Source organism: Lissotriton vulgaris, chromosome 9 (assembly GCF_964263255.1).
Source record: "Lissotriton vulgaris chromosome 9, aLisVul1.2, whole genome shotgun sequence".
NCBI lineage: Eukaryota > Metazoa > Chordata > Amphibia > Caudata > Salamandridae > Lissotriton > Lissotriton vulgaris.
In genome coordinates this window covers 641,962,993-641,986,019 of record NC_141697.1, presented here as the reverse complement: position 1 = coordinate 641,986,019, position 23,027 = coordinate 641,962,993, and the positions used below count along the sequence as shown (strand labels likewise).

Below are 23,027 nucleotides of genomic sequence, written 5' to 3'. Positions count from 1 at the left end.
TGGGCAGTGCTTCTCCATTATCAACAAAATGCAGCATCCAAAGTAGTAGTAAATACCGATCATGACTCCTGGTTGCAGGAAATATAACAGTTGCCATCAAAGGACTAGTAGGACAAAATGAAGGCAGTGACTGCTTCCTTATCAATCCATTTTAAAAAAAGTTAAACCCCAAAACGTCTGCAACTTAACCAGATTTGTTGGAGCTCAGAGTCTGACATAAGTCTGTCACAGTGGTCCCTCAAAATACTGTTCATCATACAGATTAGTCTGGTAACCAATCTCATCCAATAATACATCGTCCATAAACAACTGAAAGAAATCTATAGGCAAAAAGTTTTCAGTATTAACGCTACACCTTGCGACCCCACTAAAGGCAGGCAACACAGGCTTTACCATGTTTGGGGCAACCCAGAGGTCAGCACTTGCAACAGGAATCCTTTCAGCCCCAGGCTGCAATCTAGATTCCTCTTGCTGCGCTATTAGCATATCAGTGTCGAACTCTAAAAGAGGCACTTCCTCCATACTGATGGCTTCATCATCGGATGATTCCGCTCGGACAGAAAAGGCACTGCCAGAATCTTGGACTTCGACCTCTGCCTCAGATACGGAGTCAGTCTCAGTACCATAGCCCGAGGAAGATTCGAAAACCAAACCAATAGCCTGTGGTTAGCCATAATCCTCGCTAATAAAGGTAACATATCAAATAAGTCACCAATAACCAACACTGTGTAAAATAAGTAATAAACTGTGACTTTATCAACCAGAAAATAAATCTACCGGCATATAGTAATGTGGAAGGAAACGTCAATCAATACAAAGCACACAAAGACCTATATACTCAAAAAGGAAACCACTCACTTGCCAGAGACGGCAAGACTGAGGATCAACGGTACCTACTTTGCATGAATATAGTAAGCACTAAAGAGGTCCTTCCGGAAAGTGGAAAAAAAAAACAAATTGCACATCCCAGAAGGCAGAAAGAACTTGCACAAATCAATACATTACTTTGAAAGTTAATCACACAAAAAGTGTAGGATTCAAATATTAGTAGAGCAGTCAAAAAAATTATACTAAGAGGCCAAGGATACACCTTAGATGAAAATATTACAAAATGAGTTGCTTATCAACCACAACTCTACAAATGACCGATAGGCCATAGCTGCACCCACAAACAGGGTTCACCACACATGAAACGATTGACTCTGCAATAAAAAAATAATAAACACAAAAAATGAGAACAAAATATCAATCAAAAGACACTGACACCCTCCCAGGGGGAGGGGAGGGGGGGGGAGAGTTTGCGGAATAATTTGCCCATGGTATTGCTACTCATAATATAATAAGCAAAATAATTCCCTGGCATCTGGTAGGTTTCGAAGCTCTTCTGCTGCCATGGAGGCATGTGCGGGCGCCCTTGGGGGGACTAACAGTGCTCCCAATATGGGTGGGTGCCAGAATGACCTAGAGCTGTCCTCAACAAACACGCACTGTGGCTGAGGACGGCTCCAGGCCGTCCTCTACAACAATGGGGTTAAACATATTGCTTGAGTTTGTCTGAGGTCAGCAACCGCTAACTGTTGGTATTTGATACAGTGGCCATAATATTAGAGCCGAAAATTGTGTTACCCTCTCACATAGACGTAGAGCTGGTTGATTTGCAGCTCTGTTCTTATTGGCTAAAGGGGGAGTCTTCACTGTGTGGGCTACTGTTGACCATATCCTTTTGGATACAAGATATTACAGTCATGTAATGACATTGCTGAGATTTATGCTACTCTCGTTCCGATCACTTCAGGTGTGAGGCACATCTGGAGTCTATTACAGAATTTTCCGAGTGAACTAGAAATAGGATCTGATGTCTGACACTTATGACACGTTAAATGTCATATTAAATATAAATCCGTGTGTGTATGAATGCTGTGTGTGTAAAAATGAACATTCAGGGTATATGCTCTCTTCTGTCCATTACGTAAGATAGATTCTCCTAATAGATATTGTATAGTTTTATCTGCACCTGGAATTGTCTTCATCTGCTTAGTTTTCAATATGCTTGGTGTCCACTATTCTCAGCTGTCTTAATATGTCAGAAGAATGCCACTATTGTTTTATTGGTTGTAATGTAATGCCATACATATGAACAATGCAAATGAAAAGAACATTCTGGTTGTACAGAGAGACAATGGATGGGATTATATGTGTAGGGCAGTACCAACCCCCTGTCTGTCTCAGAAAGGACTTAGTAGAGAAGTTGCTTACTTGGGGAGGCTTTTCCTCCCTGTTGTCCTCCCTCCCCCTTAGGTGTGCTACACAAATTCCCTTTTGCTTTTAATCATGGGTTCTGATATCAGTAGTATTTAGTTGAGGCAGCACGTAGCTCTGAGGTAAAGCACGTTAAGTGTCAGAGCATCAACACGTCCTTTTGGTGGTGCACTGACCTTTGTCTGCTTCCACAATGGAAATGAAAGCAGTCTTGAGACAGCTGAGGTGACACTTTATAGATGGTTGCCAGGTATCTAGCAGACTTACACTGATGCGTTGATACTTTCAACACTGACCTCTACTTTTTCTTGGCATCCTATCTTTAACAGAGTCATGCTTCTTCAATAGTTACTTAATAATTCAGGGATCCCAGTTTTTACCAGCTGTTAAATGTGCAACTCTCTGAAACTCCTTATATTACAGGATGGTAATTGAATCACCTTAAGGAGTGAGACCATCAAGGCAGAATCGCCAATCCCCCCCTCCGCCCCCCTCCACTTTTCCCAGAAGAGTTGCTCCACTTTGGATGTCCATAGAGCTTTCTCAGTCTATTTAGTGTACGTCTCTTCATTTTGCTCTTGAATATCTTGTTTGTCTTTGTCATCTTAAGGATAATAGCAGGAGGTAAGATGCATCTTTGCCAATTAATCTATATAGCCATCTCCCGTAAAGAGTGCACTGGGTATGATGGGTACCACATGGTTGAAGCTGTAAAGAAGTAGCTCACTCGCAATAGTCTGTTGGAGATCATGGAGTTAGACAGGGTTCAACCCCCCTGAGTAACAAGTGGCCATTGATGTACAAATACCTACAGGAGAAGTGTGTCTCTTAAAAATAAAATAAAAACGAGCACATCCTGCACAGGAGAGACTGGGAACACATTTTGGTTCTATGGAGCAGGGCTAAGAGAGGCAGTGGAAGACCAATGAGTAACTCCTCACTCATATACAAGGGTGAGCAACAGTATTTGTGGTAGGAGGCCTTGGGAAAGACTAATACAAATTCTCTCATATAGTTGGAAAAACCCAGGGACCTACAGAGCGAGAGGATGGTGGACAACAGAAAGGACAATGATCTTTCTGTTACGTTGAGGACCTAAAGACTGGTGCAAGACAGTGGGCTTGGAACATAATAAATTATGCATTTGTATAACAGCGAGTGCATGAAGAACGATGGAGTAGGCCACTGGAAAAAAATAAGACATCCACATAACATCTGGTGTACCAACATTTTGAGGGAGTTTGTAGCATATGGAAAGGATGATGACAAAATCCTAAGTTTGAAAAGACAAAATATAAACAGTTTTCTGACCTTGTAAATTATAACTATGTGAACAGGAAGAGCTCAGCCTGTGGGCTGCAGGGGTTTGGTGGGCAATCAACAGCAGTGCATTAACAAGATCTCATGTGGATAGCTGAAAGGGCACAGTTCTGAACCTAGATAGAAATAACATATCCTTTAGACTGGGTCACACCTACAGTTACTTATTGTGGAGGAGGGTCCAGAGTCCCCAAGAAGACATCTTAATCTACTGTTAAATCTAAATGAAAGGTGCTTAGTTTCCAGAGGATACATGAGTAATTACAGCCTACTTTCTCTAGAGGGAAATGAGGCAAAACAGTGTTATGCTGCCCAGCTTACTTTAGAGCTATAGTAAAAGCCATAGTAAAAGCCAGTGGCGCAATGCGTTAGTGCACAAGACAAGGAAACGGGCTGCAAGAAAATACCCTAATTATAGAAGAGCTTGAAGAAGACTAGGAGTGTGTGTGTCTCGGGAGTCAAATAGGGGGAGGAATGAAGGATGTAAACTGAGGGAGTTTCACATCCTAAATATTCTCTGAGGTGGGCTAAACGGAAAATCAGACTGTTGAAGCATGAGACTGAACTTCATGTTCTTTCCACAGGGCAAGAGGACTACTCGCCGATGATCGAAAACCCCTCAATATCAGGAGATCACGCAATCAAGATCTGGAGGCACTCTACGTTATTCTAAAGGGAGGAACTATCCATCTATATTTCTCTTGTGCCATTTAGATGCTGAATAGCTGCAAAAGGGAACTTAAGAAGAAATTAGAACAGGCACCTCTTTGTTTCCAACAATTTGGTACCAACAACGTGAACCTAGCACTTCAACAGAGAGTGGAAAGTGAATGCTGCCACAGGAAAAAACTGTCTACTCTAGAAAAGTATTTGAAGTGACAAAAGGCTGCAAAGATCCAGACATCAGCTTTTGGATTCTGACCTCCTCCTTCCGTTGCACAGATGGACGGTGAGCATATATTTGTTCTAAATAATTTTGACTTTTTAATTTCCTCTTCTTCATATCTATTTTTTCTGCACCATTCACCTGTGTACTACCTATTACTGTTCATAAGTCTGTATTACTCTCTCCGTATCTTAGGTATGATGGGTCCAAACTGTTTACTGTTGGTTGACAAAAGTCCAACTTGTGTAAGCACGTTGATAAAGACAACATTTGCTTTCTCATACTTCCCAGTAACACTTTGTTTGGTTGAACATATCAGAAAAAACCAGCATTGCCAAAGACAATAGTTCTTGCTTTTCGTTTTAATGTTAAGCCAGGCCAGTAGGCCCTTACAAAGCTGCCATGAGTGGTGAATTTGAATTTCAGCAGCTGCCCAATGGTTGTTGCAGGGGAACTGCCTCATGCGGAATCTGTTCTATGTAATGGCGCCTGAATGTGGTTGATAGGGACGCCACAAGGTCAGTCTCCCAGTAGAAAATATTAGAGGTAGGGTCATCTGTCATCTCTAGTAATTTCTTGTTTTTTTCTGTAGAGTGAAGCAATATTATTTGCAGTGAAACAAAATAAATAGAGGGCTATAGGATGATAATGTACGAGAGGCAAAATGTGTCTCTATGCCAATTATTGATGTGAGTACTTGATGACAATGAAAAACTAATGTTTGGTGATTAAACATTAGTTTACTACATTTTAAAACTGGTAATTCTAGGTGAAGAGTTCTTTGTAGAAAGTAACTTCTTCTTTAATCAAATTGAATTCATATAATCAAAATGGAAAGCCTGCATTTTATATGAAAATGTGAAACTTTCTGAAACATAGTAGCTGATAGTATTGCATTTCAAAACGTTTGAAGTAGAGGAATGATAATCCATGCGGTTAACATTCAGTTCCTATTTTTTTTTTTATGCCAGAAGGCAGTTATTCTTTTAGCTTTATTTAATTGCTGATCGAGGCATTTCATGCTAATCAAACATTTGACATGTGTTTAAGTGACCCTGTCCTATGTAGGGGCATAGCATCAATTGATTATCTTCCAAGGGATGGTTGCCATTGTAATCTCATCTGAAGGTGTCTTTATTGCAACACTGACAATATTGGTTAATAGCGGATAGATCTTTCCATTGATAAGAAGTAGCTCTTAATGTAGAGAAGGTTGGAGACGCCACCTCTTTGCGTTAAACTAATGAAAGTTCAATTAATTCTGGTTTCCAATAGTCAATTGACTTTGTGTTACTGGTTACAAGATTGCAATATCCTTGTAACCAGTTTGTCTGAAAACTTGACGCAAGTGCTTCTGAAACAGTTGAGTTGCCCTGTCCTGGAGTTGATATTCCATTGCAGGCCTGATTTTAATGGTGGATTAGGGCCTTTCTTGCAAATCAAATGTTGAAATGGAATGGAGTGGCTTGTGAAATACATAATTGCAGGCTTTATAATCAGCACGAAATAAGCAAAGCAAGTGCTGAGCATGAGATTCTACGTCAAGCTGTTTAGCCATCTTTGTATATAATTTCGCAGTTTTGGTTTACTCACAGTTTGAAAGGAGACCTCTCTGTCATGGTGATCAGGTTAGGATCACAATGTGCTGTAACTGCATGTATGGAAAACACAGTACTGACATATTTGAAGAACGTAACATGTGGGTTTTTTGGTGTGTGTGCCCCAAATTCCCCTAAATTCAGTAGGACATCAGGCATGATTTCAAACTTCATAATAACTGCGTATGAAGATTTATTTGGCATTATGTGTTTGGAGAGACGTAATTGAATGCTGTGTGAGGAATCAAAGTGATAATGAGTAGTGTGTGTGTGTGTGTGTGTGTGTATATATATATATGTTTGTTTATTTTACATTGCAGATCTTTAGTTAATTTAAAAGTACTTCACTTTGTGTAGATGAAAGTACATAAATTTCACACTAAAGTTGTAATGCTTTTTTAATGTGTACTCCTTTCTTGAATTGGAGTAGATGTTTAAAAATATTACCACTGAACAATTAACATTCTTACTAAGGTGATAAGCAACTTAGTAAAAACAAATTGTTCCAATTACAACATAGCTCTTTGGAAAGTTCTTGCAGTCTATTCATAACCCATATGTATTCATTGCGCTTGTCAGAAGGTAAGTGAAAACTCCCCCAATGAACTGGACTACAGTACCGAGAACATTTGTAATCTTAAAGGTACAAAAGATGTTTAGGTTTAAAGTATTTTATTTAGTGCAACATACGTGGAAAGAAAAAGAAAAGAACATACAGAAGGCATGAGGCATCAGTTCGGGGCGAACAAGGCCGTTCCCACAGCGTAACATCTGCAGAGAATAGTTCGATCACGGGCCAGTCCGAAGTGGCCTAGCCGGATATGCATTGTTGCAGTGTTGTGTTACATTCCCTTCTCAAACCCCCCCCCCCCCCCCCCCCACTCCCAACTCCCCATTTACCCTGCCCCCCCCCCCCCCCCCACCCACCCGTTGTCCAGTGTACAGATCTTTCCAAGACATCTAACAAAGTCACCCTCAGTGGGAGAGGTGAATCCCTTATTCACTCAGGGGTTCGGCACAACCGGGTCCGTGAGCCTCAAAAGGCGAAGATATCTAGGACAGGTGAGTTCCCTAAATTCAGGGACTAGTAGAGAGTGGAATGGTTGCCAAAGTTCATTAAATTGTTCTATATCCCCGCTACCGTGAGTGATAGTTTCTCCATGCCCAGTACATGCCATAATCTGTGTAGCCAGCCCGTGAGGGAGGGTATCGTGGTAGTGCGCCAATGTAGTAAAATGTTCTGAACGGCTGAACCCAGTGCGATAGCTATCTGTCTGCCCCTGTGGGATCTGAGGGGGTACATCAACCCATTCGGGAGCCCTAACAGGGTATATGCGGGGAAACGTGGCAGTTCCGTATTAAAATGGGAGTCAATTTCGTCCAACACTTCCTTCCAGTAGGGCTCTAGCAGCAGACAGTCCCATAGAATGTGTGTCAGTGTGCCTCGATGTCCACACCCCCTCCAGCATGTGTCTTCCTTGCTACGGTCCATTTCATGGACCCGCTCCGGTGTGTAGTACCAGTAGGTAGAGACCTTAGTCAGTGTGTCAGTAAGGCCCATGTGGTATGCTGAGTGTCTTGCCCTGTAGGATATCTGCTCCCATTCCTTGTGGCTCAATGTTCGACCCAGCTCCCGCTCCCAACGCTCCCTTCCCGGATAATAGAGGTGCGAAGAAAGAGGCTGCAGTAGCCTATAAAGATCTGTAATCAATTTGGAGTCTGATGTTCGCGTCAGAAGCCATTTCTCGTATGGAAGGAGCCGTCTATCGGCCGACTCACGCACCTGTGGGTGTAGAGCCCAGTGGCGAGCCTGCATATAGCGGAGTCTTTCTGATTCGGGGAATGAAAATTCCTGTCTAAACTGCGGGAAGGAAATAATTCCTTCTGGGCCATACATGTGACACAGGGCTCGGTACCCGTCCGCCCGCCAGTGGGTAAACGCCCCCCTTTCCAACCCCGGAGTAAAGTCCGGGTTGTCCACCAGCGGTGTAAGTGGCGACGGAAACGTGGTGAGATTATGTGCGAGATTGGTAGCGTCCCAGACCCGCAGGGGTACCCTGCTGACGAAGGAGGCATACAGGTTCGCGGGCCGGTGAGGCAGGCGTAGAAATGAGATTTCCTGCAGGGGTCGGCCCGCCACCGCCTGATCCTGGAAGAGCCAGTGCTTGTCTGACTCCCATCTGCTCCATTCTACCAGATAGCGTAACTGTGCTGCGTAGAAGTATCTACGGAGATCCGGTATTCCTAGCCCTCCCGCCTCGGGGGCTAACATGGAGAGAGCCCTGCGCATTCTAGGCTTCTTGCCCTGCCAGATAAAGCGCAAGAGGTCTGCCTGAAGCTGAGGAATCCACCCAATTGGCGGCTGGAGCGGCAAGGCCCGGGACAAGTAAAGAACCTGGGGTAGGACCGTCATTTTGATGGCTGCTATTCTACCTAACCAGGAGAGAGTGCCGCGATTCCATCGCCCCAGTTCCTCCCGGATCTTCTTGCCCAGTGCGGTGTAGTTAGCCGTTACCATGGCTGGCAGGGTAGGGGCCAGCTGGATCCCCAGGTAGGGCACTGACTCTGACGACCAATGCATGGGGAATTGGCCTTGTAAATGAGCTCTAGTGGCCGGCGTAAGGGAGATATCCAGAGCCACAGATTTCCCCATATTCATTTTAAAATCTGCGACCGCACCAAAGGAGTCCAGCTCCTCGATGCAAGCCAGCAGGGCCATCTTGGGCTCATCCAGTGACAGTATGACGTCGTCCGCATAGAGACTAATTGTGTGCGTAAAGCCCTCAAACCGCACCCCTGTCGCCACCGGGTTGTCACGCACCCGTTGGGCGAATGGTTCCATATAAAGGGCGAAGAGCGATGGTGAGAGCGGGCAGCCCTGCCTGGTACCTCTCTCGATGTTGAAACTCCCCGAGCTGCAACCATTCACCCGCACCACCGCAGTCGGCAATCTGTAGCAATTAAGGATCATGGAGCGGAACTTGTCTCCCATGCCGCCTTCATCAAGACCTGCTCGAGATAAGGCCAGTGCACTCGGTCAAACGCCTTCTCGGCGTCTACCGCCAGCATCATTCTCTCTCCCGGAATTCGAGAGGCCTTCTCCAAGAGGTGAACGATCCTCTTGGTGTTGTCCACCGTCTGCCTCCCTGGAACAAATCCCGCCTGGTCCGGATCTATAAGACCCGGTAGGTGGGGGGCTAGTCGGGCCGCAAGGATCCCTGTATATAATTTTAAGTCCACATTCAGGAGGGATATCGGTCTGTAAGAGCCGCAGTGCTTCCGGTCTTTCCCGGGTTTGGGGATAACCGTGAGTGAGGCCCACAGGAGGTCAGGCGGAATGGCTCCTGGAGTGGCGAACGAATTAAAAAGGCGGGTGAGAATCGGGGCCAGTGTCGAGCAGAACGTCTTATAAAAAAGGGATGTATACCCATCCGGTCCCGGTGCCTTGCCATGCTTGGGCTTGGCGATGGCGGAAATCACTTCCTCTATTCGGATTTCCCTGTCAAGCTGCTCTGCCTGCGAGGTGTCCAGGGAGGGCAGGGTCACCGAGTCCAAATAGGCGGATGCCGCAGTTTCATCCGGCCGGTCTCCGGCATATGGATCCGCGTAGAATCTGCGGAACGTTTCGGCTATTTGGGCATCTTCCGTCACCACCGCCCCCGTAGGGTCAGAGATTTCCTTCACCAATTGACTCTGATGCTCCACTTGGAGCCTATTGGCCAGCAGTCTGCCACAGCGGTCCCCACCTGCGTAGTATTTATGGCGCAGGCGAAGCGCCGCGTACTCCGTGCTGTCCAAATCCAGGGTCGCCAGGAGTTTCCTTGCGTCCTTAAGTTGCCTCCATATTCTGGGGCCCCCTGTCCTGCGGTGTATCTATTCGAGCTCGCCGACCCGCTGGGTGAGTTCATCCCTTTTGGCCTGTCGTTCTTTATTCTCAGCAGAGGAGATCGCTATGAATTCCCCCCCTAAGGACTGCCTTCAAGGCTGCCCACTGTGTTGCCAGGGTGGTGTCAGGGTTATCGTTGTGAGACAGATACTCCCGGATCGTTCCCTCAATGCGGTCCACCACTGCCTTCCTGTGCAGCAAGGTGTCACGGAGGCGCCATGTTCTGGGAGAACGTGCCTCCGGCGGTAGGCCCAGGGTGGCGGAGACCGGGGCATGGTCCGATGAGGACAACACTCCCAAGTCCGATGTTGAGACCAATGCCCGTACCGGAGTTGTGACCAGGAGATGGTCCAGCCTCGCGTACGTCTTATGGGCATGGGAGTAGTACGTGTATCCCCTGTCAGTGGGATGCATGTGTCGCCAGAGATCATGTAGATCTACTTCCGACGGCTGCGCCTTACACCTGGCCGAGAACTCCCCGACCTGCAGGGAGCGGTGTGCGGATCTATCCATGGCCGAGTCAAAAACCATATTAAAATCTCCTCCTATGATTACATGCCTATCTTGCGAAGCAGTAACATCTACTAGCGCTGATTGCAGGAAACGCTCTTGCTGTTCATTAGGGCTATACAGGGACCCAACTGTAAAAGTGATACCCCGATCTTAAACCGGTATGCTAACAGCCGGCCTTTGTGTTCTGCGTGCTTGTGAAGGATTTCCCCCTTAAAGTGTCTGGCCACCAGGATTGCCACCCCTGCTGTCTTAGTGGTGCTGGAAGAATGAAACTGTGTAGGGAATTTATGCGAACGCATCCTGTGAGTGTCCCGAGGGAGCAGATGCGTCTCTTGAAGGAGACATATGTCGGCGTGAGTGCTCTCCAAGAGAGACAATACCGCTCGTCTCTTGACCGGATTGTTGAGGCCCCGTACATTAAGAGTCACCACCTTAAAAGTCCTGGGAGGCAGGGGAAAGGGTATATGTGAAAGCAAAGTTTTCCCCGCCTGGGCAAGGCAAGGTAGATAGGCGCTGCTGGGACCTGTATAGTACACTGGACGACCCCCCCCCCCCTTCCCCGACCCCCCCCCACCACCCCCTCCAACCCTCTCTCCCCAACCCAGACCTGAAACTACCCCAACAACCCCTCTCCCCTCCACCCTGCCCCTCCAACAGTCCTCAGAACCCCATTGTCCCAGTCCGGTCCTCAGCGGACAAGTCTGTGGAAAGTTACTCAAGTGGACGTCCAGCCACTAACCCCCAAACCTGCATCGTCGAAGAAGCTATGTCGATCTCCCCCCGGTGTTCATTCAGGCTGTCAGAGCAACATCATTAGACGCCGTGTCTCTGGCTACTTCCTGGACTGTGTTGGCCATGTCCGTTCGGATAGTGGGTGAGTCTGGTCGAGCAGAAGATGCAGAGGATCGCCGTGCCGGGATCGTTTGCCAGCCGTCCCTGGTAGCGCGTCGTCGGCGTGGGGTTGGGGCAGCGTCTGTTGCGGTGATTCCAAGCACTCCGCAGGTGTCCTGGAGGGAGCGAAGCTGATGTAGAGTCCCGTTCCACCTAAAGATAAGGCGGAAGGGATGGCCCCAAGAGTACTGAGTGTTGTGATCTCTCAGGAAGTCCGTTGCAATTTTGAATGCCTTACGCTTCTGGAGTGTGATTATCGACAGATCCTGGAAAAGAGCGACCTGGTGCCCCCGGAAACGCAGGGACTGCTGCTGTCGTGCCTCACAGAGGATCCGCTCCTTCAAGGGATAGTCCGGCAGGAAAGCCAAGATATTAGGGGGGGGTGCGGAGACTCGACGTGTCAGGCCCACCCTATGCGCTCTGTCTATTCTGATGGTGAAATCATCTGGCTCCCCCAGTATCTCCCTAAATAGGTCTCTTAGATACCCGGCAACGTCCTCACCCTCTTCTCCAGATGGAATTCCCCGGACCCGTATGTTATTGCGACGGGTCCGGTTCTCGAGGTCTTCATTGTGCGATTGGAGGTCGATTTGTTGCTCCCTCAATCGCAGCACCTCCTGCTGCAGCTGCGCAATCTCTTCATCCCTGGTGTGTCCAGCTTCCTCCATCGTAGACACCCTCTCACCCAGGCCCTCAACCTCTCTCCGCACCTCCCGGACCTCACCAGCTACTTCTTGCTTCAGTGCTTGGAAATCTTCCCTAAGTGAGCTAAAGAGAGACTCAAGGAAAGATCTAGTGACCGGAGGTTCCCCCCCGGCTGCCCCTTGGGAGCCTCTCGAATGGCCTGGCGACTGCTGCCCCCTGTCTTGCCTCGCAGGGCCTCTATTCAGCATTTCTGGTAATGTCCGGTCCCCTTTCTTGCTCCCTCTGTTGCCGGCCATACTGCCAGCGGGGGCCGCCCACCGAGGGGCGCGACACTCAGTTGAACAGTCTCTCCGGGCAAATACAGTCCCTGATCCTCCACTTGTCCGGCAGGCCAGGCACTTGCAGGGTTCAGATCCGTAACAGCACTCCCAGGAGTCCCAGCGGTCGGCTCACCTCCGTTCCGGGACACCCACTCGCTCCGGGTCCTCAAGCACCGGGCGGGAGGCGGCACCAATCCTCAGGACAGCCGCGGGAGAAGGCCCCCAGGGAGCACACTGTCGCCTTCCAAGCACTTGCAGTATTTGTCCTTGCTCCGGGCACCCGGTGCCTCAATCGCGCAGCACCAAAGGACAGATCCGACTCGTGCGTGCCCCTTCCCAGCCACGGCAATCCCTGGTCACTCCCGCCGGTGCGCCACCACCCCCGGTGCTCACGACACGAGACACCGAGGCCTCAAGCTGGCGTGGAAGGCATCGCCATGGCTACCGGCCGGCGTCGTCCACCAGTGATGTCCGGGTGTCCCACACCCTCGGGTGCACTGCCTCGGCCATCGTGGGTTGCAAAGTAGATTCCGGCAGGGTCGAGCCTGGCCCTCGCAATCAGTCTGTGCCCGTTATGGCTGTTCGGAGAGCACTGGGACGGCACCTGAAGCCAGCTCTCCTTTGCGGGCCCTCCGTCTTCCAGCCACGGTCCGCGGCCTGTTCCACCCCGCCAGTGGGCCCCGCATTCAGTCCCGTTCACACCGCCAGTGCGGAGCTCAGCGCCGGGACAGCCGTCCCTCGCCCGCTGTCGATGGTGCGCCCTCCACGCCTCCAGGCGCAGCCGCAGGATCCGGCCTCTCTACAGGGCCCTCCGCATTGCACAAGGCCGCAACGTGGGTCTTCCAGCCGAAGCGCGGCTCCACTACTGTGCCGCCTCTATTCACCGCTGCCCTCTCGGGTTTCCGTCGCAACGGTCCCGGGTTCCCAGCCGGGGTGGGTGAACAATCCGGTGTGTCTCCCCCGGGCCCAAAACAGCGGCAGGCTGGGAAAGGTTCGCGCCGGGGGGGCCCACCTTAGGCCTCGCCCCCGGCCTCGCGTAGTGATCTGCGCCGGCACACCGGGTCTAAATCTTTCACCTCCGGGCACCGGGCACTTGCACCCCCCCGCTCGGCTCAGGAGTCCATTAAAGGGGGTCCCGCTCCGTTCCTTCAGCAGGTTGCTCCGGCTGGAAATGGTTCGCGGCAGGGGAGCTCACCGTTAGGCCGCGTCCCTGGCCTCGCGTAATGATCTGCGCCGGTGCTCCGGGTCCAAGTCCTCCACCTCCGGGCGCTCGCGCCCCACCGCTCGGCGCTGGAGTCTGTTAAAGGGAGACCCGCTCTTTCCTCTAGCGAGCCGCTTCACCGCAGGACGTCTCCGGGCCGGTCTGACCCTCGTGGCCTCAGTCTGTGATCATCTTGCCGTGCCTCTGCCTCCGGTCTCGCTCCTGGGGCTTCTGGACAGCGGCCCCGGGAGCTATCAGCACTGCAGTCGGCGTCGCTAGGCGTCCCCCCAACCTCCTAACCGATCCCCAGCCGTTTTGGGGGGAGATCTGCAAATAGTGGCGGTACAGGGGCTCGGGATTGCGGGAGCTCGCAGAGAGTGCGACCGCTCACTCCGCCATCTTGGCCACGCCCCCACAAAAGATGTTTAACTCACATTGCATGAACACATTAAACAAAAATAGGGACAACAAGCAGAGGAGTCTGAGCCGCAAGAAACAGATACTCCTGCACCCATTTTTAGGTCTCGTCTGTGTTGCAGCGCATGCCCTGCTTGCTGGCGAAAATTTTTAGGAGAGAGGGATTTCAGAAAAGGGCTTTAAGCTACGCCCCTCATTTACTTTGGCTGGCGTCGTGGCCTGCCATTGAAAATGAGGGTTTTTTTGTGGACGCCCTTTCGCCTCCAATCCTACTGGGTCGCCTGCTTTGCTGCTGTCGCAAAGCACTTTCTTACCTTTATGGGGCCATGTGTTTCTAATTCATGCTAATTAGAAATACATAACCCCATAAAGCTAAGAGAGCGATGCTTGTTCACATTGCATGAGAGTTGAGTGGGTTGCAAAAGAGGGTTGATGGAAAGTGAGCGCTGTTGTATCACGCACTTTGTGACAGACGAATAATGCAAAAAGTGCTCTTTGCGTTTGAAAAAATGTAAAGCAAACAATCTTTTATATTTCATTAGCTCCCTTATTTTCTAGTGTGCTTTTCATTCATGAGCTGTTTTCTTGAAGTTTGTATTTGATCTTATTTGTGACTGAGACAGCATAGAATGAGTGGAAAATGGAGTAGACCTAATTATTTCAGCAACTATTTTGATATATATATATATTTGGGGGTTTGACACAAATTCAAATATGCACTCGCACAATTTTTATCTGCATGTGGAAGGGTGTTTAATCCGTGGTGCCTCAGACCTAATGGCCTTTTTTGAGGCACCGATGTGCCAAGAGAACAGGCCTTCCAGAAAGAGACTTTACCTCTCTTGCCTCATGGCTGAGTTTTTGCAGAGATGTTCAGTAGAGAGGTGTAGCATTTGAAATGGGTACTGTGAATTGTGCATGGAGTTTGATGGGCTGCTGGTAGATACATTTTGATGTGTGTGTTGTACGTGGAGAACAGTGTAATACTGGTACTGTACATTTTAACTTGTGCATATGCAAATTGTAGCATACTAAATTCATATTTTGTTTGGCTGACACGCTATAGAATACTTCAGGTCACTCCTTTTCTTATGGCCTTACACTTGACAGATAACATCATTGATGGCCTCACTAGTGACAACTCTTAACATTATAATTGACATCAGCAACAACATCATTAACTTCATTGGAGTGGTTAAACCATCAACCATACCCAATAATCTCTGGGTGCAATAACCAGCCTTTGATCAGCTGCTATGCAAAAGGATGCTGATGACCGGCACTTTAACTGTGCCTAGAAGGCACTGGGTCAGGATCTGGTTTTCTAGCCACTCCTGGGCAAGGGAGTAGGCATGCAGAGGCGTGGTCATGTCAAAGGGCTTTGGTTGCGGAGATAGGTTGATTGCAAAATCCTGAGCTCAGTGCCCCCTACCCCAAGAGCTCAGTGGGCATGGACTTTGGCCATGTTAGGGAATGGGGAGGGGGCTATGGTTGAACCAACAGATTTCAAGGGAAAAGGTGATGCCCCCCTTGCGCCCCTCCTCTTGCATGGCCCATCACTGTACCATTGCAACACTTTTTGTTTTCTGTCCCATTTGGGAAAGGCTGAGTTTTTCAGTTTGTTTGCTCCTCACTGTTCTTTACTTCTCGGTTATTATAGCTTTAGTGACCTTTTTACACAGATGTTATCGGTTGAAGAAAATGATTTTAACAAAAAAAACGAGTACCTAATGCACGCTTTCGTGCAAATCTGTCTTGGGCAACTCAACACATTAAATGCTTGTTGTTGACATATGCTGTATTCATCAGCTGATATGTTTGAATCCCAGCACCACAAACTCAGCCATTCATTCATCAGAAATCAATACATTTGGTAATATTTTCCACTATTTTCATTGCTTACAAACTACCAAGTCTGTAGTATAGAATAGTATATATGTTATTATAATAAATGTACACCATGGATGCCTTCTGTATTCATATTTGCTGTGTCTGTACAGTAAACCGTAAACCTGTTGTATCTTGCTACTACTGCAGATCTGTGCTCCCACTGCTCATATGAGTTATGCTGTGTGTTGCTATCATAAAATGACCAACAATTGGAACTGTAGTGACAGGTTAGCTCACGACTGGTTTCAACCTAATTCTGCCCAAGGAAGCAGCACTATGCAAGGTGAATTGAAATGCAAGCCTTTTAAAAGCCACTAAACTCATGCCTCCATTAAACAGGACAAGTAAAAATCCAATGAATGTGAAAATGTACCCACCACTGTTCTTTCAATCGTCTCTTGACAAAGCCTCCCATTCCCTTAAACTCATATCTACAGAGCAGCCACAGTGTCCTACCTGCGGATTAAACAAGAGTGGCTCCTATTGGGCATACGGGGTCCAATAAGGGCCTAGAGCCAGTGCTTCCTGCTCTTCTACATCACCGGGTGCTTGATTCCGCTCACCCTACTCCATCTCCACAATCACACCCTCATGCTGCAAAACTGTCTTCCACGAGTGGACAGCAAAAGGGCACAATCTCCTACACATACAGTTAATCACCACTCACACCGATCTAGCGTTTTGTTTCTTAAAATGCTCACTCTGCAGTAGAGCATACCTCCAGCATTGCAGACATCCTCTCTAATCTCAATGTACTTTCCATCACAGTATCCTAGCCCCCCCTACTCCTCTTTCAGCCTCTGAGTCACAATGAACTATTCCGTGCAAAGCATGAGTGCTATTCACCGGCTCGAAAGGATCTGCAGTAATTCCATAGGCCACCTGGGCCATAAGCACTGAAGAACTTGGTTTCCTCCCCCTCTTCTCCATCGAACTCTCAAATGCCGCTTCCACATCTCGGCCAATTATACTCCCATTTTCAAAGTAATTTACAGACCGCCCTCTGCACCGATAAGCGCTTCATTGAAGAAGCATTAGCAATTAAATAAGTCTCGCATTTACGCGAGTTTAAGCTATGGGCATTGTAAATGACAATACCTTGTATTTATGTTTTAAAAACAAAAACAAAAATAAAAGGCTTTATTTCCAATGTCAATAACTCGCTCGCGTAAATGCGAGACCTATTGCATTGCAAATGCTTGTTTATCCTGGCTGCCCTCTGGATGTGGTCGACCCATTATTCTATCCTCACTCCCCTGGAAAGCCCATTTATTTCACAGTACTTGTTCCCTACCAACCTCATCTTGCTTAAATGAAAACAGATATGAATAAAATATCATTGAAGTTAAAACCCCTTATTAGTACCATCCCCTTAAAGAGAGGATTCAGAAGTTATGTTTCTGAAAACTTTCCAAGAGCCTTCCACGGTGAAGCCGTGCATGTATGCCAGTGTAGAGGCAGAACGGACACATTATCAAACACCAAATCAATTTCCTATCAAGCAGCCAGTTCATGAACTTTTTTTGTTTTCAAAAAAGAAAACACGAAATTTTAATTGTATTAACTATAAACCATTAACCTATGTTTGATTTTCTGTTTCCAGTGATTCAGTCATGCACACAGTAAATAGAAAAGATGAGACAAAGAAGTCGTAAGAAAATTAAAATATATAAATCCTAATGAAAGATTGCACAACATACTGCTACCCGTTTTGCATAATACAGCTACTTATTAAGCATGGTAAAAATTGATCTTTAACCCCAGTAGCGTGAAGTTATCACCTAAATGTTTAGGTCTATATGCCTCGAGGGGTTTTCAAGTTGGAGAAAGCTGCAGGGAGGGTTAGTGTTTTTGGAGATTATAATTGTAGTTTGCTTCATAAAGCTGTACTACTGAATAAATACTCTGAGTGGTTTAAGGACATGTTATCAGTGCTTTTTGTAAAGGCCAACAAAACCCTGTCTCTGTCCAGTATCGCAAAATAACCCAAAATACGAGGGAGGAAAAAGACCACAAAGGAATTGTTGCTTATTACTTAACATTCAAATGGGCCACAGAGGTTCAACTCTGCAGAATTTGCTCAGTTACCAGCAACCACTCCGGGCTCAGAATCCTACAATAGAGTTGATGACTTATCATGGCGATTGCACATTTTTGATTTATTTGTTAACATTCTCATTGGTGACAGGGTAGGCTCTAACTTTTAACTGCAGCCGGCTATCCAGTGTGACAAACAAACCAGATGTAAACTCTTGCCTTGAAATATTGTGGTATTGGGAGATACAGCTCTCATGTCATTCCTTACATAAGCTAATTTCGCTTTGTTGCAAGAAAATGGATAGTCCAGCCATGGAACCTGCATTTTACCATACTACCATGAGCCAGGCCATCACCAAGGGAAGAAATTTACACATCTGAATAGCTTTAGTGATGAAAAAGTTTCAATTATAAAGAAAATAGCACAAGCAACATTCGTGTCACTGGCAGTTAACTTCCCAAATCCGATACCTTCTCCTTGGAGAGTCAAACTGCCCAATGTGGAAGACTACAACAGTCTGCTGAACATAGTAAAATGTAGTTTGTTTTCATTTGTTTTTCAAGTTCAATCATTTTAACTCCATTACCCTGATACAAAGTTCCTATTGGCAGTGCAGTACTGGAATAGAGCTACTTCATTAGAATTGGTGTTTGTGATATAAAGGCAATACAAAGCCGTGCAGTATTTGCATCAACCCACTTTTATACAGGAGGATGATTTGAACCTGGTACAAATAAACTGCAAACGATCTCTGCATAGGGTGCATTAACTCCCCCTTCATCATTTCACGAGACTTGTTCAGCGATCTCATTTCGCAACTAACCATTAACTCTGGTAGGATCCTGATCATTGGAGACTTTAATTACTGGCCATCCGACCCCTCTGAATCCTCTGTGTCACTTGACTTCTCTGGTTTTTTATCTGGTCTAAATCTTTTTCAACATATTTCTGTTCCGACTCACAACAAGGGCCATATCCTGGATCAGGTGTGGACCACCAATTTGGATATTTCTTCTCCTTTGGTGTACCCCTGTACCTGGTCCGATCACTTTTTTATTTCTTTTGCCCTACAAATCATTGCACCCACCCGCCCCCCTTCAACTTTCAATTTTTCCGCTCGCAATTGGAAGCACGCCGATATTTCTTTGTTCCATTCGACCCTTGCTTCCACTCTACCCCCTAGTCACTCCGATTTGAACTCCCAAGCGGCCGCAATAGACCAATGGCTGTCTCAAGCCAGTGACGCAGTCGCTCCAGTCAAATCCATCAAATCGAAGCGACCCCACGACGCCCAGCGCTGGTTTACCGATCAACTCAAGGCCAGCAAACTCCTTCTTCGCCAGGCTGAGCGCCATTGGAGGCGTAACTATGATCCTTCACTGAAGGCCGTCTACACTGACTTACTTAAATCGTACAAAAAATCCATCATCCTGGCTAAATCTGCTTATTTTTCTCAAAAAGTAATTAACTCTGCTTCCAAAACTAAAGAAATTTTCTCAATTGTCGCCGAACTTTCTTTACCCGACCGTGTAACACCTCAACCTCAGCCATCACAAGCTTTGTGCGACTCCCTCAATTCTTTTTTTATTGATAAAATTGCTACAATTAAAAACAATATTCCCCCTACCACTACGTCTCACACCAGTGCCCTTCCTCCTTCGAATCCTCACTCCCTGAATGCTTTTCCCCCGATTTCTTTAGACACCTTCCGCTCTCTACTCTCGGCTGTGGGCTCAGGCTCTCCCAAGGATTGCTGTCCCTCCCAAATCCTTAGAGATGCCTTTTTGGCTTGTCCCGACCCTCCTCTGGACCTCCTCAACCGTTCACTCTCCATAGGCTCTGTCCCCAATGCTTTCAAAAGCGCTGTGGTGGTACCTATTTTGAAAAAACCCGGTTCCGACCCTGCGGTACTGGGCAATTACCGACCTATCTCCCTTCTCCCATATCTCGGGAAGGTCTTGGAAACCTATGTCACCCGTTGCCTTAGCTCTTTCATCGAGGAGACTCAATTCCTCGATGACCAACAGGCAGGTTTCAGACCTTCCCACTCTACGGAGGCAGTGGTGACAGCGGTCATGGACACGCTGAGACAGGGGGCGGATAAGAACTTGGCCCAGGCCCTGGTACTACTTGATCTCTCGGCCGCTTTCGACACGGTCGACCACGACATCTTGGTCGACCGTGTCAGAAATGCTGGGATCTCGGGCCTGGCCCAGGGCTTGAAAAATCATTTAAGTTTTACTAGACCTACAGGTCTAAAAACCTACAAAATCTACTCTAACTAACTGAAATGCACTTGACCTCTGTCTGTGAAAGCAAGCAAATATGACAAATTAACAAGATTTAAAGGCATTTTATTGCTCATTTACTTTGTGAACAATAAAGATGCCTTTAAATCTTGCTCTCCTGTCACATTACGTCTGCTTTCAGAGACAGAGGCCAAAAGTCAGTTTATTTTCCTACTCACCAGCAAGGGCGAGTAGGACCTAAAAATAGCTCGCCCTAATTAAATCTTGCTCGCAAATGCGAGTAGGCGAGTGGATTTTCCGAGCCCTGTGGCCCTGTCTTGGATTGTGTCCTTTCTCCAACTTCGGACCCAATCTGTACACCTATCCCCCTTTTCTGCCCCTTCCACTTCACTTTCTTGTGGTGTCCCCCAGGGTTCTGCCTTATCTCCCCTTTTGTTTAATCTTTATATGCAGCCCCTTCTGGTTTCCCTCCGTCACTCTTCTGTTACCACTTTTAATTATGCAGATGATCTGCAACTTATCTTTCCTATTGACTCTTCTCCTCTCTCCCGCTCTAATTTCCAATCCACCATGCTTTCCATCTATGAGTGGATGAACTTCAGTCAGCTGAAGCTTAATCCTAGTAAGACAGAGCTGGTCCTGATTGGCGGGCCCCCTCATCCTTGGACTTCCAACTTCTGGCCGCCTGCCCTCGGCCCTTCCCCTTGCCCAGTTGACTCCGTGAAGAGCTTAGGTGTTGTCATCTCCAGTGATCTCTCAATGCGGCCGCACATTAATGCTGTTACCTCGGCCTGCTTCTTTCATCTCCGCAGGATCGGGAAGATCCGAAGGTACCTGTCTCCAGAGGCTCTTATTCTTGTCATCTTGGCCCTGGTTACCTCACGCTTAGACTATGCCAACTGTCTATACGTGGGGATTCCAGCCTACCACCTTCAACGACTTCAACTGGTGCAAAACCAGGCTGCTAGATTAATCTTCCAGCAACCAAAACATCAACACGTCACCCCACTGTTAAAAACCTTGCACTGGCTCCCGGTTGCGCAACGATGCATTTTCAAACTTGGTTGCACCGTTTTCAAATCTCTTTTTGTTTCTGCACCTGCCTTTATTTCTTCCTGTCTACACTCTTACACACCTGCCCGACACCTCAGATCCTCTGCCCACAATCTGCTGGTCATTCCTAGGTTCCGACGTAAGAAGCACGGTGGTGCTGGCTTCTCCTTCCTTGCCCCATTTACTTGGAACTCCCTTCCCCTCCCTATTCGGCTCACTCCTGACTATCCCACTTTTCGCAAATCTTTAAAAACTTATTTGTTTCGTCTTGCTCACGGTTAACTGTTCACACCCCCCGTGTCCTATTCCACTGTCTTCGAGCGCCAAGAAACCAATTGGTGTATGAGCGCGGTATTAAAATTCTTTAACATAACATAACATAACATTGAGAGTGTCGACTTTCAGGAAAATGTGTGGATCCCTCCAGTAGGGGCATTTACATAGGTTTGTGACTGGGATTACAACTCAAACCGTAGCTCTGAAGTTGGTTCAAGTATTGGTACTAATGAATTGTAATAATAACAATACAGTTAATTAAAACCTTTACATGATAAAAGAAATATAAAAAGAAAAGCGATAAAAACAAATACACGTACAGAGGACCCCTGTGAGAACACAGCACAGCGGGCACTTGATTAGACCTCTTCAAATTGTTCTCAAAAAGTTAAATAGTAAGTTTGTTACAACTGCTGTATGGTCTAATTATTCGCTCAAAAGAGTGGACATCTGTACCCTTTCAACATTTATCCACAGTAGTGCACGAGGTTAAAGTATAAATGTAAATTGATACTTGTATAGCGCACTAGTCACCCACAAGGGTCTCAAGGCGCTTGTACGAATACCGCTGTGGAACCCATCCTGGCTTTCCCTGTGAGGCGTCCACTCCTGGAGCAAGTTGGAGGCCAGGCATCCTTAGCGTTGTGGGGGCCGTTGTGGAGATTAAGCAAGCTATTGCCCAGAGTTGCAGAGTGGGACTCCATGATTGGAATAGGCACCGAGGCGAGAATTATCAGGTCCGTGGAATTTTGAGCCCAAGACCCGCCGAGGCGGGGAATTGAACCCTGGTCCCGGGCTAGACCTCTGCATCAGGGCTTGCCGCTCTAACCATTGAGCCACACTTCTCCACAAGTGTCAGTGCTTTAAAAGTGCAACAGAACCTGCGTGGTGGCCACTGCTGTAACTCTTAGTTCAATTAATAGAGTGCACTCTGGTGCCATCAGAGTATTCATTTGTTTACCCACAACAAGGCATTGGCTTGCCATATTTTGTTCAACTCTAAATAAAGGTCAATATGCTTTACACTAAAGCTTACATCTTTGTCCCTTTTTAGTTCTTTTTTGTTCGATGTCGGTATTCAATGGAAAATATGAGGCTTATCTTGGCTTGAACTCTAGACGACTGTGTGCGCAGATACCTTACTCAGGTCGTTGTGGACCCAGCTTTGAGCAGTTTCCCAGAAATAGTAATAAACTTTTCCAGGCAGACTATGTATGAATTGAGCACTTAAGGCTTGCAAGCAGAAAAGGAGGGCCTGACGACATTTCCTAATTCCATGAGGGTTAAAAATGTTACTTAGGAACTTTCTGCGCTCAGCTTACAGGACTGTGCATATGCACACTAGATATTCTTCTTGCGACAGGCACAGACTACATAATGTCGAGCTAAACTTTGCAGGGCTAGACAAATCATTTAAGTTTTACTAGACCTACAGGTCTAAAAACCTACAAAATCTACTCTAACTAACTGAAATGCACTTGACCTCTGTCTGTGAAAGCAAGCAAATATGACAAATTAACAAGATTTAAAGGCATTTTATTGCTCATTTACTTTGTGAACAATAAAGATGCCTTTAAATCTTGCT

At 47.0% G+C, this 23,027-nt stretch overlaps 1 protein-coding gene across 4 annotated transcripts in view; it reads left to right on the top strand.

Moving 5' to 3' along the window:
- The window catches only part of RELA (RELA proto-oncogene, NF-kB subunit), a 273,417-nt gene that overhangs the window by 41,538 nt on the left and 208,852 nt on the right, over window positions 1-23,027 (top strand). For all 4 annotated transcript variants that reach the window (XM_086938309.1, XM_086938310.1, XM_086938308.1 and 1 more), the window contains exon 2: window positions 4,164-4,528. In XM_086938309.1, coding sequence (XP_086794435.1) covers window positions 4,522-4,528 — 7 coding nt within the window. In that variant the 5' untranslated portion in view covers window positions 4,164-4,521. The remainder of the gene's footprint in view (window positions 1-4,163; window positions 4,529-23,027) is intronic.